The following is a 14,153-nucleotide window of genomic DNA, read 5'->3' as shown; positions in this document are numbered from 1 at the left end:
AATAGATTTCTACCTCCTTTGTAACTCACTGGGTTTCTTGAAGAATGGTTCAATATCCCACTCAATGTAATACTTTATCCTCCTGAGACCCGACCTATTCATTTATGTCCATTGTAGTGGACATTGTATTTTTGCATTTATTTTTTCACTGATGTTGGGAAACGTATTTATTCTTGTTGTGCACTAAAGAGGACATGCTGTGAAATTAAAATAAGAATAAATTTGAAAAAATCTAAATTGTAAGATGTCTTATTTCCTCCAAAGACAAATAACCTACAATTGAAGAACACTTTTTTCCTTGGGTCTCAGGAGGATATACTTCCACATAGTTTACACAGACTCCTAAGAAGGGTTAAAACTGTTCAGATGGTAAAGGTTGATCCTGCTCATTGCTAAGGCTTTAGAATAAGACACTCATATAATTTTACATTCAGACCTTCTTGGGAAGAAAATAAATAAATGGATAAATGACAGTAAATAAATTCATTGTGATTTGGTGATATTGTCCCTTTTCCCTTTTGGTATAATCAAAGCTTTTATCTTGTGGCCGCCCTCCCACTGTTGGCATGAATTTGAGTAAAAAATAAAAAATTAAGGAGAAAGAAATTAAAATGAGTGAACAAATGACATGAAAGACCAGGCGATCTGTTCAGTTAAACATCCATATTACGTAACCGGGGGTAATATTTTTTTTTTTTCATAAGCCTGGATTTACTAATGCTCTTTAGGAAAAGACTCATTTGATTCCCTCTAAAATAAATTTCTCAGAGACAAGACACCATCATTCTCTCCACAGTGTCTATTTGATAGCCTACATAAAAAACTATGTGAATTTATACCAAGAAACACACAATGGATATTACTGTGGTTTAAAAAACATACTTTTGTGATGATGTAGATGTGCTGTCAAGGAATTTGATGTTATGCCTCTCATACAGAAAATAGTTTCAAATAAATCATGATAAATGTAACACTGTATATAAATAAATGGTTACACTTGAGAGGACATGAATAATGTAGTAGTACAATTATTTAATTAATTAACTAGTAACAAAGTGTTAGTTAGGTACTAATCCCATGCTTGTTCATCAGTAATCAATCACGACAGTTCATGTATTACTTCTTAATTATTTAAGTAAATTACTTAACTCATTTACTACTCAAGAACAAATCATGAACTAATATAGGTTTCCCCATGAAATACATGAACTGTCATGATTGATTAATGATTCATGAACATGGGATTAGTACTTAACAAACACTTAGTTACAGGTTAATTAAGGCATTAATTAAGTGTATACTACTACATTATTCATGTCCCTTCAAGTAAAGTGTTACATGCAATATATTGTGACTTTGTAAGTGGTTAGAGATCCAGGACTGTGACTGGCTTCAGGGCATTTCAGCAGGAGGTGTTGATCCATTTGTAGCCCCATAGCAGGAAAGTGGCACACAATTCCACACACTCTTCTGTAATCACAACAATGCAGAGTGAAGCAATGCTTAAAACAAGTGGATATGAAGTAGCTGAAACCAAAACAAGGATGATATTACTTTTGCAGCATCTGGGGAGCACAGGTCCAACTCATGAAATGTGAATTATGCAGATCATATAATGCAAGAACGTGGGATCCAGTGGTGGAGAATACCAGAGCAGACAGGAACAGGGAAACCACATATTCATGATTCAAACAGTTCAGTGGACACTGGACAGACATCCCATACATTTCCTATACATTTCCTGTACATTTCCTGTACATTTCCTTTCTTTTGCCAATTTGGCTCACTACCAACATGACCAAGCAGAACAAGGGCATTTGATGCTGGGATGAATACATTTATTTTATTTACTTCAGTCACATTAACAAAAGGTCATATAGTTTGAAATTCAGTAACAATGGATGGCAGTAGGCAGTACAGCATCAGAATCAGAATTATGACAATGGAAGCCCAGTATTGCAAGGTCTGGAACAAAGGCACGTATCTAGGAGACGTGCAGAGAGAGTCTTACCAAATGCTCACAGCAGACCGGCTTAGTAGAGGCGTACATTCGAGTTCAGTTAGTCTTCCCAGACTCCAACTGGTGGAGGAAAGATATTCCAAATGATCTTCAGGATTGAGATCTCAGACAAATTGAATCCCCTCAGTGCAAAGTAAGCAAATCACTACGATTATGGCAACTTTAAGGAGGCAGAACATGAAAAGTCACTTTGATATTTACAACTCTTTTAACACCAAAAAGCAGGATGGAATATTTTATTCCATAACATTTTCTAGTCAGCTGAAAACAGATCTCATTTGACATGAAGATGAAAATCCTATGTGACCATAAATAAAAGCAGTATGACTCATTTTGAACAAAGTTGCACTACCTTGTGAGGTAAGAATTAAAGGGGTATGCAGAATGGTACTTACAGCAAAGAGGGTGAAAGTGTCAGTGATTTTAGGCATTAGATTGTTTTTGGCTGTTGAATGTTTCACTTTTACTCAAAATTCCTGTTCAATGTTCCCTTGCTGAAACTGATAAATAGGCTGTTTTTATAGGAATGTCAAACAGTACTAAGCCGGTTAGAATCCATTTACCAGAAGCCATCAGTGTAACTACTGCTAAGAAGAACATTCCAGAAAACCAGAGTATTTGCTTCCAGCTTCCTATCAGTGTCCCAGGATTTCTGTGAAATATGGAGCAGCGAGGATCCCTATTCATCAATTTGAGTAACATTCCAATCCAGACATGGACACAGCACAGCAAATTGCTCAGTCCATGGTAAGATCTAGGCCTGTATCTCCTGTTCTCTAGTTCAAAAACCCTGACACCTGCTTAACCCAAAAGCAGCATGATATCCCAACTGCCAGTTATGTTAATTTCAGTGGAGCAGAGTAGGCGTGGCTGTCCCATGAATAATAGACCAATGACGACTCACTTTCAGCTAATAAGTACCTTGGCCTTCCAGCAGGCTGCGCTGTGGGTCATAAGTACGGCTTCTGCGCGGATCGACGACAGCGAGATTCCAGACCTGCACTTTTGATGCAATGGCATTGCAATATGCAGAAAGTACAACCAAGGCAAATCAACCTTGAGCCTAAAATGACCAAAGCACACAACTGAATACTAGTGACAGGGGATGAGAACATAATAAAAACACGAAAAAGGGGTGATGTTAAAACGGCAGATTATTTTCCAGACGTAACACCTCTTCAAGTTGCTTCCCAATTAAAAAGAGTGTATAAAAACTCTTTACAGTTTTTTCTTCTATGAAATCTGTTCGGGGTTCACTTTCAGTGACTTGCAGTAAGGAGTAGGAGATGGAAGGTTTCAAAAGACGCCTTCATTTCCAAAATAACTCCTCTGAGCCCCATCTCTGAGATCAGGGTGAATCACTTGTTTCTACTGTAATAAGACCTATCCGTGATGTTTGAGGGGAGACTCAAAGGGTTCGGGATTCATTTCTGTGTTTTGAGGGATTATAATCCTAAACATGGAGCACTTTTACATAACATATTTTAGCATTCCCCTAGAGATTAACAGAGGTCTACACAGGCCAGAGACTCAATTACATAACCACCATGACCAAGACAAATGGGTTCGAAACAAAAGGTCACCTTCTGTTTAGTTTGCATATTTCTACAGTTTCGTAAACAACTTAAGACTGGTAACAAGCACCAGTACTTTGTGTGAAATCTCTTCCTCTCAGTCGGGCCATCGACCAAACTCCTCCAGGTTCATTTTAGAAGGCACAACCAACTTGTTACTTTATTTGCAAACAAAATAAATAAATAAATAAATAAAAGAAAGAAAGAAAGAAAGAAAATGTGCAGGGAAATGGTGGTGACACAATTATTGACACGAAGAAACAAACAAAAAGACTGAGACTCATACAAACACGAGTGACATTAATTACTTTTTTCGAAAATCAAAGGTTGGCTGTTGTTCCTAGAAATAAATCAACAATGAGATCTTAAATATTTGTAAAATATTTAAAATTTCTATCTTTAATGATTAAACTAAGAACACTTGGTTACAGTCTCCAAGACTGCCTACTAAATAAAATGGTTTTCAGAGGACATCATGGTGAAGTCAACCAAATCACTTGATTGTCAAGGGTATTTTATCATTAAAAAATTTGGAAAAAAAAACACATACAAAAAAAGCTGAAAGCCTTTCTGTTGATAAATGTTCACACCCTGGGATTAGAAGTAGAGATTATGATGGCAGTTAAGTAATATTACTCCTGCTTTCTTGAAACCCTTGAGATTATAGGATTCAGTGCATTTGTCAGTCATGTGCTAAACTGTGCCTATAGGACACAGTTTTACTACTGTATAGGTACAGTATGCATTCATTTAAGATTATCTCGTTTTCAACTCTTCAACATGAGTGGAACAGTTGCAAAACAAAAACATAGTATATTAGTGTATCAAATTAGTGTTCTTAAGCAAAAGGGTATTTTGTTGACATATAAATACAGTATTTAAATATTAGCTTGCCTTATTCAGGTTAACATTGTTCACAAAAATAGCTATCATTAATAGACGCTTGATATTCTTTTATAAATTTCTCACAACGCAGCCATTTTTGGGCTTGGATCCATGATTGTTTGAAAAGCAGAATGTTGTGTAGGATATGACAAAGGCCCTGGAGTGTGAGGGCTCCTCATTCAATGTCTCTGTGCTTTGTAGCTCTCCAATGGCTCTCCAATGAAAGAGACGGCCGTCATCTGTGACTCGTGATTGGCCGAATCAGTGCTGGGGGGCGGGAGTCCCGTTGGGCATGGCCTGCTTGCTCCACCGCCTTTGGCTCAGAAGCTTTCGGGACTTCTGTACCTTCACGCGCACGTCAAACACCTCCTGGATGGCCTTCCGGAAACAGTGGAAGTTGTAGTCAATGAGTCCTATGGAAAAGTCATCAAAAAGCTGAGATTAGTCTCCAATCTTGCTCATAAGTTAAAGCCAAACCTCAAGACATAAACAGAATCACCCGTGACAATATGGTTACATTATTCTCCCTCATAAAATAATATATATGCAGTCAGAAAAAAAGAGGACCAATGTGTACCTTTGCTCGTCACTGGGGCTGTACCCTCAGTGGTAGGTACTTGTACATTTTAAGATACAGAAATGGACACTGACGAACATTTTTGTACCATTGGGGGTACATTATTATTGCCTGTACCTTGGAGTCTATTTCTGCACCTTAAAAGGTACATTCACCTACAGCTATAGGGTACAATTGGCAGACCCTTGAGGGTACAGCCCCAGTGACAAGCAAAGGTATATATTGGTACTCCTTTTTCTGACAGTGTGGTCAATTTGCTTATGGTTTCCTTTATAAATACTGCAGTTAGCACTGAGCTAGGATTGCATTTTGTGGCTTTAAATATTGCAGACCAGTTAGTTATGCTAATGAGTATCAGCCTATAAGACTAAGTGGCATTTCAGCCATCATCTCACATTGTGAGCTAAGTTAATGAAAGAAGCAAAAGTCAAAATATTACAGCAGAATGAGATTGCGCATGTTGATGCTTGTAATACATCTTGTGGAATCTTTCACGTTGGGCTTTTGAGAGACCTCTGTGCTGAAGGACAATGCTGCTGACAAAAGCTAATGGAAAGGGCCATCAAAAGGGCCATCAAAGGGCCATCAAAGGGCCATCAAAGGGCAATCAAAAGATACAAGCCACAGGATCAGAGCCATGGCCGGGAAGTTGTGAGAACTTGTGACCCTGACAAACAAACACTCTCTGACCTTTCCTCTCAAAGCTCTCCTCCCTCAGGAAGCACACCAGGGCCAGGAACTTGGTCACTTCTTTCAGGTACATGACTGTCGTGTTGTTCAGGCGGATTATTGCCATGGACTCCTTATCGTATGGGATTCCTGCTTCTTCACCCGTCAGGCTAAAGAGAGGAGAGAAAAAAAAGTGTTTTTCATGTTTTCATCTTTTGAATTTTTTTCTTCTGAAGGTTTTTACCTGGTGTATGATTATGCTGCAATATTTTATACACACACACACACACACACACGCATATATATATTTCCAAACATATTTGTACAAACAACCTCATCCAACATCCATCCGAAAGACACTCATTCCTTTCCAGAGACCAGAAATTTTAAAAGAAAAAACAATTGTTATTAAGCATACCATACTGAAGAATACATTCAATGGCGAATTTATAAGATGGGTTCTTGCAGCGTTACTTATTTCAATTCCAGCAGAGGACAACCTGGTTTACAAGGCTAAGCCACCCTACTGCCGTAAGGAAAAGGCAAAGTTACGTCCTATTTTACCTTCATTAAAACATGTTTAATATTCAAGTGACTCAACACGCGTCACAATCTCCAGCTACACAGATATGTAAAGGTAAGCCTGCCCTAGGGTTGCCGGTCACCAGGACGCTGTCCTACCCGGGGGGGGGGACAAGCATATCCTATGCTTGGTGATCACCCCAGCACCCTCTTTTATGATCACACCTGTGATGAAGGGGGGGCTCCATTTAAAGACATCTTTTACATCCACCTTGCAACTAAGAAAATCAAGGGAAGAACCACCTAAAGAATAACCATGAATACCATGGTAAGGTTTCCAATAATGACACACAAACTGCAAATGAGGTCGCTCTTCCTCTCCGCCAGCTTAGCCGATATTGTCTCTTCACATATTTCTACTCGAAACAATCTCGCTTGAATTTTAGGTGGAAACTTCGCTATATACATTTTTTTTTCCTTCATAGTCTCAAGAGCCAGTAGTACGACTCTCAGACGTACCCATAGATGCAGGAGATGTCGATGACCACATCTATCATATCGCAGCACAGCTCGTACGTCTGCATGTCCACCGGGCTGCTATCGGTAGCTATGTAGATCTTGCTGACCACGTCAAAGAGAAAGGCCTTCTCGATGCCCGAATTCTGTGAATGGAAACAAATACGCGACTGTGGACCACCGGCAAGCACCATAAATGACATCTCTCGAGTTACATTTTTATATATTCCATCTCATAATCAACTGAAGTATAAAACAATCCAAGCCTACATGCTGCTTTTAAAGACATTCCCACCTTGATCAGTCGTTTGCTGCCCCCTGTTGGCAAATGTATTCAATGTCAAAATCAGACTTTCCCTGCCGCTTAAAAACTGGAGAAGTATTATTCATACCATTCATCCTACATACATACCAATTAAAAACAGGTCTAATGTATATCCCAATAATTTTTCACATCAAAACTTCGTATAATAAAAAATGGCGCTCTGCGTATTCTCAGACCGAGAGCTTCCGGCTGTGACCACCCTGCGGCAAGACTACTCACAGATATAAAAATGTTAAGCAGGTTCTCCAACGTGGGAAGCTGAGGAATGAGTTTCTGAACCACTTTACTGAAGGCCTCAAAGATGGAGTGGTCATAGATGCTTGTTAGGTAGAAGCTGGGAGCAGAAGGATGGGAGATAGACATCATGTTAGTCTCCAAATATAAATAGAAGGAAGTTACGTAAAAGTTTACGTAAAAAGTTTTTACACTGTAGAAGGAAAGGAACCTTAAATGTATCCTTTCCAAGGCTGCATCAGCCAGGTCATCATTGGCCCGCTTGTGAATATCTCTCTGCTTCTCGATCTTATGATCATCTGACAGCCCGTCCACCTTGTGGATGAAGACCTCGAAGTTGATGTTGGGATTGACCTTGTAGGCCCTGGTCACAGTGAGGTGCAGCCTGCTCAGCGCTTCCACATAGTCGTCCTGATGGGTAGGGAGATGAGCTGTGAGCCGATACAGATACAGGACCCCAGAAGATCGACAGAATCCCAACACTGCTTATATGCTTCAAATATATATACATATATGCTTATATTCAAATGGTACAATATTACTTATACCCTGAATTCTCACACAATAATACATAGAAATTATAAGAGACTCCCAAACGGAGTTTGAATCCATATTTAAATTACAGTGTTACAAATATTTATATAGTTAAAATAATAAAAATTATACAAACTAATTAGATAGATAGATAGATAGATAGATAGATGGAGAGATGGATAGATGGATGGATGGTAGGTAGGTAGGTAGGTAGGTAGGAATATATGTCAGTGAGCTGAGACTGAATTGGCTCCAGCATGGATCCTGTGCTTCCCAGAACAGCCTCTGTATCATGCCACCCCTATTGAATATAGGATGGATGGATGGATGGATGGATGACTAAACCATAAATCTGCTTTCGTTTTTACTGAAAATCAGTGCTAACACTAGGCACTTGCTCACTAAGGTGAATTGATTGGCTTCATTGCCGTGTTGTTATACAGAGTCTTGTACCTGCGAATCGATGACGAAAATAAGTGCTCCCGTCCCGCGGAAAATCATTTCATAGTCGAAGGTCGGGTCAAAGAAATCAATCTGCCCGGGGAAGTCCCAGATCTGAAAGCTGACAAAGGAGCTGTTGGAGACGTCCTCGCGACAAATCTTGTTGGTGCTCTCCAGGAAAAGTGTCTCGTTGGGGGACATCTTGTGGAACACCACCTTCTGTATGGAAGACTTGCCGCTGCGGCGCAGGCCCATCAGCAGAATGCGAGGCTTCACCTCTCCACCGAAAGGGTCGCTCAACCCCAAAACTGCATTGAGAAATAAACACAAAGACACACACTCACAAAGAAGCTATATTCATAGATAGCAACCTTGAAGGAACAGAACAGAACAGAACAGAACAGAACAGAATAGAACAGAATAGTTATGCAACCAAGGTCAATGGCAACTTTCGTTGGTACAGCTCACTTCGGCAAGTGGTGACAGCAAACAGAATAAGATAACAGGATAGAAATAGCACACAATACAGAATGACTATACAACATTATGTACACAACATAGGACATGTGAAATTTTAATGCACAATAAGATTACAAACAAGTAGCGCATGATACAGAGTAAATCCATTTACAGTTGGTCCGCAGATGCAAACAAGGGAGCCGCTAGAGATTTTAGGCCCCATCAAATCGTATCATACTGGGCCCCCAAACCAGAAAAATCCAATTATGTTCCAATTTTTTTACAATTGAAATTGTCCTAACTTGCTCCCTTTTTTAGGGTGTGTCTGGATGCAAACATGCACTTAAAGAGTGAAACTGCAATATATCACAGGCTGCAGATCACACAGGAAAAGACAAAACATTAATTAAGTAGGTTCAGTGGGCTAAGCCTGTGTGCCTGTAATCAGAAGGTCACTGGTTCAAACCCAGCCTCAGCATGTCTATGAGTCCTTGAGCAAGCCCTTTAGCCCCCAGCTCCCTGGGCGCTGCTATGGGTGGCTGCCCTTCACAGGCAACTTACTATATGAGAAAGTTGAGGAAGGAATAAAGACAATTTCCCCATGGGGATCAATAAAGTATTGATTATTATTTTCAGCCCCCATATTCAAATCTGGCCCTCGATTCCAAATCCAGGCCTTGTTTTCAAGTCTCCCAGGTAGTTAGTTTAATAATTACTGACTCTAATTGGCCAGAGATTTCACAACTCCCTCTCAGGTAAAGGAAAGCTGCAAAAACAACAGTGCTTTGACCCTTTAGGACCGTGATTTAAATAGCCTTGATTTACAGCATTCGGGGTAAAGCTGTTCTTAAATTGTGAGCTTCTGTATGTGCAGGGTGTGTAGTTTGCCATGTAAATAAAAAATCAATTCATTAGGTGCATTTTTATTTTGTCCCACCATATCCAAGGTCATAATGCCAACTCAAATGTGCATCAGGCAGTAGAGAGCTAATTGATATCATTTGACAAGAATGTGGAACCTGTGTACAAGTTATATCTGAACTGCAACACTAAAACATCCAGCTGTATGAATGGGCAGTTCAGATAGAACTAGGCTAAGGGATTAGAAGTAAATTTATAAAAAAAAAAAAACTGACATACATGCATGATGAATAGTAAGCTATAATTACACAGAATACCAGAAGAAATTGAAACTGCTAAAAACACTTGTGAATCTGCTCCGAATACTGGAACCAGAAATAAATTCTACAACAATAAACCTCCTGAGGTCTGTCACACTCCGAGACTCACTGGTAGCAGCTAAAGAATGTAGCACTTGATGACAGGCTACAATGTGCTGGCCGATCTCCAGACGGTTTGCTCCATTCTGTCGGACCAATCAGCAGCTGCTGTCTGGTCTTAAATTCAAAAACGTCTGCCTCAAATCTGCTGCTAACTTTGGACCTTCAGCAAGGCATGAAGCATAAAAACATTGCATGTTACATTAAAGAAGCAGTGCTTCACTATTTCACATTGGGAGTTTATTAGCCACACTTTACATACAGCGACTGAACTTGGTGGAAAAATCATGCTTCTTACAAGCAATAAGATTGAATCAGTTTCACAAAACTGCATGGAATCAATATTATTTCTGAGGAGTGTAAAATCCACATTCGCAGGCAGTGTAGATCAGAATCTACTTAAAGATCAACTTAGCGGCTTGGTGGGTTCCATTGTTGCGTCACACCTCTGTCGATGAAGCTAACGCATCCTACCCACACCCAGCCTATGTGGAGTTTACATTTTATCCCAGTGTAGCACAGATTTCCTCTCAAAGGGTAAAGATATACGGTTGGATGAACTGGAATCTCTGAAGTAACCGCTGTGGATGCTCCTCGTGATGCAATGGCATGTTGACCAGGGCTTAATCCTTCCTTGGGCCTTATTCTTGCTGGGAAATTCTGCAGCCCCCCCCCCTTCCCCCACCATACTAGAAAAGCAATTAAATGATGGGTGGACATAGTAAATGAAGTCAGTCAACCATCAAAACATCTATCAAATCAAACATAACTTTAATTTGCTTCTTAAAATTTAGGGTTAGGGTTAAAGGATAACCCAACACACAAGGTAAGGAGAACAGACTGGGGAGTCCTGTGACCAGTATGCCATGCCAGTACTCTAGGTGGACTATGCTGGGGTTCACAGCTGTCTGATAGGTTGCCAAGGCTTGGTTAGCTCCTGACCTTGAAGGATCAGCAGATGGAACTAGAAGACACCCTCCAACCTCCCAGTAATTGACACCCACGTGTGCACAGCAACACCTAAATAAACTGCATGTTTCACTAAACAGTCCAAAATTCTACAATGGAATAAATAATTACACTCACTTAAGGTTGGCAACATAAGTGTATTTTGTTCAGCGATTTTATACAGTAAAGCTCGTCCTTTGTTTTTATGCTTGAACCATACTCATTATGCACACACTCAAAAGGATTATTGAAGTCGGCACAGCAAAACACTCCACTTTTATGTGATCAAACTTGTCCGACAAGGCTGGGGATTGCCTGTCGAAGTGACAGGTAAAAAGAAATTGTTTAGCGTACGGGAGTCAGACTAATCAACTCGAAATAATTGTGCACTATAGGCTATGTCTATTTTGTCAGCTCTGGTGTTTGGGTACATCAACATCAATATCTTTTAGGAGTACACAATAAATGTCGCAAGGTGCAAATAAAGTTATAAACGCCGACTTTTATTAACTCAATTAATCTTCTAATAATACCGGCACCGTTTTGGCGCAGTTATTTATAGGATGGTTTAAATAATTTGTTATGGGTGTCATCTGCATCTGAAGGAGACGGACAGCACTGTAATAATGACCTGCCGACTTTTCGTATTTTGTCATTTCACACTTAAAAGAGTCATCCAGAAAACAAAATCCCGTTTAAAAAACATCTCGTTTTGTTATTGTCTCTCAAGAAAACAAGTGGCCATCTGTTACACGAAAAATAACGACTTCTGTGTGCGATGGTCAATTTTTAGAGACAGTAACCAAACAAGATCATTTAACTGGACAGATGAATTTAGATGCCCTTCGTGAAGTGAAATATGTGTGTTGAGGGGCGGGGGGAAGGGGAGGGGGGTTAAAGTACCCTACCTCCCTCCTCGCAACTACAGTCTAGATCCTCATCTGCGAACGCGTCCAGATCGTCGTCATCGTAGTACGCCATCGCCTCTTCATCTCCATCCTCCTCCTCGCTGTACGTCGAGTGCGCCTCGCTCGTCATCCCCAAGTTTCCCGAAATTAGGCTGCAGAGGCAGAGCAACTTTTCCACTTTGTCACTCGATACGTCCATGCCATTGTGAACTTTCACCTCTCTCCTCCTCCTCCTCCTTTTCTGTATGCGACCATGTGCGGTACCGCCCTCCCGGGATGGACTGGGAGGTAAACGTGATCCTTTTAGGGCGTTCCGCAACATGCAGAACTTGATCCTCAAACACATGGTCTAAAATACAAAATAAATGAAGGAAAAATGCACCCTAAAAACTGTTTATTTTTCTCAGCGCCTCCCATTTTCCTCAACAGAGTTCAGATTTCAATATGGTCGCTGCTCGGCATTATTACTTTGGATCCTGGGACGTGTAGTTATTATACTTTAATATCGTCTACAACCCATCCATGTAATAGCTATATGGTACCGCGTGATAATATTTATAGCTGTCATAAGGCGTATTGCATCAGGAATGTGGGATGAAGTTTTTAGATGTTGTTATATGCGCAAGGACACATCATTTATGGAAACGTCCAAATATCAGTTCTGTGACACGATGCTTGATAATATTTAGAGGAATTGCGTAAATATATATATATAAGTCTTAGAAATCTGAATAAGGTTATTGTGTTTCAGCACCAGGGACAGGGCATGCATTTTTATAACTGAGCATAATTATTAAAATAAAAATTTGGAATATAATTCCAGTATCGTAAATTGTAAACCTCTCACCATGTGCAAGCTCTAATTTTGCTACAGTTTTAAAATTTCTTTTTGTAATAGCGTATTTTGCTGTCATTCTTGTTCTGACATACTAGGTTAATACTAAGCAAGGTTGATATTCTCCAAAACATCTTCGGTTTTTCAGGGTCGAAGGTAATTCCTGACTGCCAACTGACTTAGTGGACCCCATTACTATATAAACTCAAACCAAATGTTATCAGAAGTACTTGCTTGGATTAAATGAATGCGCATGGTAAGATAATGTCCACACGATGGCACTCTATGACCAGTAACAAAATAGAACAGGCGGTAGGCCTATTTGTGTAAAAATAATAATAATAATCACTGATAGGAATAAAGGTGTTAAAATAAACAGCGTTATTAAGGGCGTTGTTTTTTCAGTGACGGGTAATCTAACTAATTGCTGTTTCCATCGTTACAACGCCGTTACCGTTACTGACAATAAAATCCGGCGTGTTATTATAATTCAGCTAATTGAAGCAATTGATTTTCATCTGACCAGGCTCTCTCAGCCACAAAAGCTGCAAAGTTTTTGACTTTTCTTTGGTGGGGGGGGGGGGGGGGGGGGGGGTCGAGACAAACGCATAAGTGATGATGATTGGCTAAGGAAGAGTACAAATTTATGGTAAGCCAGCCAGAGGCAGAGTTGGGCGGGTGTTCACACATACAAACACATGCACAGTCGCGCATACAAATGACTAAGAGATGCACACAGCACAGATAATTCAAAAGTAGCGTTTTTAAACTGGAAGTACAGACATTACTTTTCCCTCACTGAGATAAAAGGCAAGAATTTATATATTAAATGTACATTATGCCCAGGAACAAAGTGTTTTTCCACGTCGGTGTTGATCACAGCACAAACGCAGGTGCAGCTAAACTGAGTTCCGCTTACAAAGAAGGAGATGGAGCTACGCCATCCAAATAGCCTAAGCTTGTTTTTTTCTGCTCCACAAAGACTTGTGACATAGACAGAACTAAACAGTGTTGTTGGGAACATGCTGCCGTTATCAACAGTTGAGTCGGATTCCAAGAGCTCTTGCATAATTTAATTTTAGACTTATTTGTTGGCCAGTTGCGGCCTGTTGAGGTGCAGTAGCTACCAAAAGTTCTAAAACATCTACTCTCTTTTATTGTTCTACTATTATAAACATAATGGCAATATCTACAATAATATATTACATTTGATATGTGTCTTGTCTCACATTGTCTCACAGCAACATTAAAATTGCGAAGATTAGTGTACAATGTTTTCTGTTAATAATTTAGTCTATTAAGTGTCATTCATTAAACATATTTTTGGAAATTGGGGAATCCAATTTCATTGACATATTTGAACATTTAAAAAAAATGTTACGCCATAGTTACTTTCCCTGGTAAAGTGATGCTTTTATAATGTTGT

The 14,153-nt window shown here is 39.7% G+C and overlaps 1 protein-coding gene across 1 annotated transcript; it reads right to left on the bottom strand.

Moving 5' to 3' along the window:
- Positions 1–3,722: 3,722 nt before the first annotated feature.
- rragd (ras-related GTP binding D) lies at positions 3,723–12,222 on the bottom strand. Its single transcript, XM_023839100.2, has 7 exons — positions 11,893–12,222; positions 8,310–8,605; positions 7,534–7,733; positions 7,308–7,422; positions 6,767–6,909; positions 5,747–5,895; positions 3,723–4,892 (listed from the first exon to the last, which is right to left on the bottom strand). Exons 1-7 carry the CDS (start codon positions 12,212–12,214, stop codon positions 4,741–4,743), a joined length of 1,377 nt encoding a protein of 458 aa, XP_023694868.2. The 5' UTR covers positions 12,215–12,222; the 3' UTR covers positions 3,723–4,740.
- Positions 12,223–14,153: the final 1,931 nt, after the last annotated feature.

This window comes from Paramormyrops kingsleyae, chromosome 14 (genome assembly GCF_048594095.1).
Source record: "Paramormyrops kingsleyae isolate MSU_618 chromosome 14, PKINGS_0.4, whole genome shotgun sequence".
NCBI lineage: Eukaryota > Metazoa > Chordata > Actinopteri > Osteoglossiformes > Mormyridae > Paramormyrops > Paramormyrops kingsleyae.
The sequence above is the reverse complement of the archived record's forward strand: the minus strand, read 5'-3'. Positions and strand labels throughout refer to the sequence as shown.

Excerpts from the sequence above, each read along its gene's own strand:
- rragd (XM_023839100.2), bottom strand. The coding sequence starts at position 12,214 with ATGTTGCGGAACGCCCTAAAAGGATCACGTTTACCTCCCAGTCCATCC. Across the intron at positions 8,606-11,892 it reads CTGTAGTTGCGAGGAGGGAG|TTTTGGGGTTGAGCGACCCT; the intron begins GTAGGGTACTTT and ends TTCTCAATGCAG. Across the intron at positions 4,893-5,746 it reads GGAGAGCTTTGAGAGGAAAG|GACTCATTGACTACAACTTC; the intron begins GTCAGAGAGTGT and ends ACTTTTCCATAG.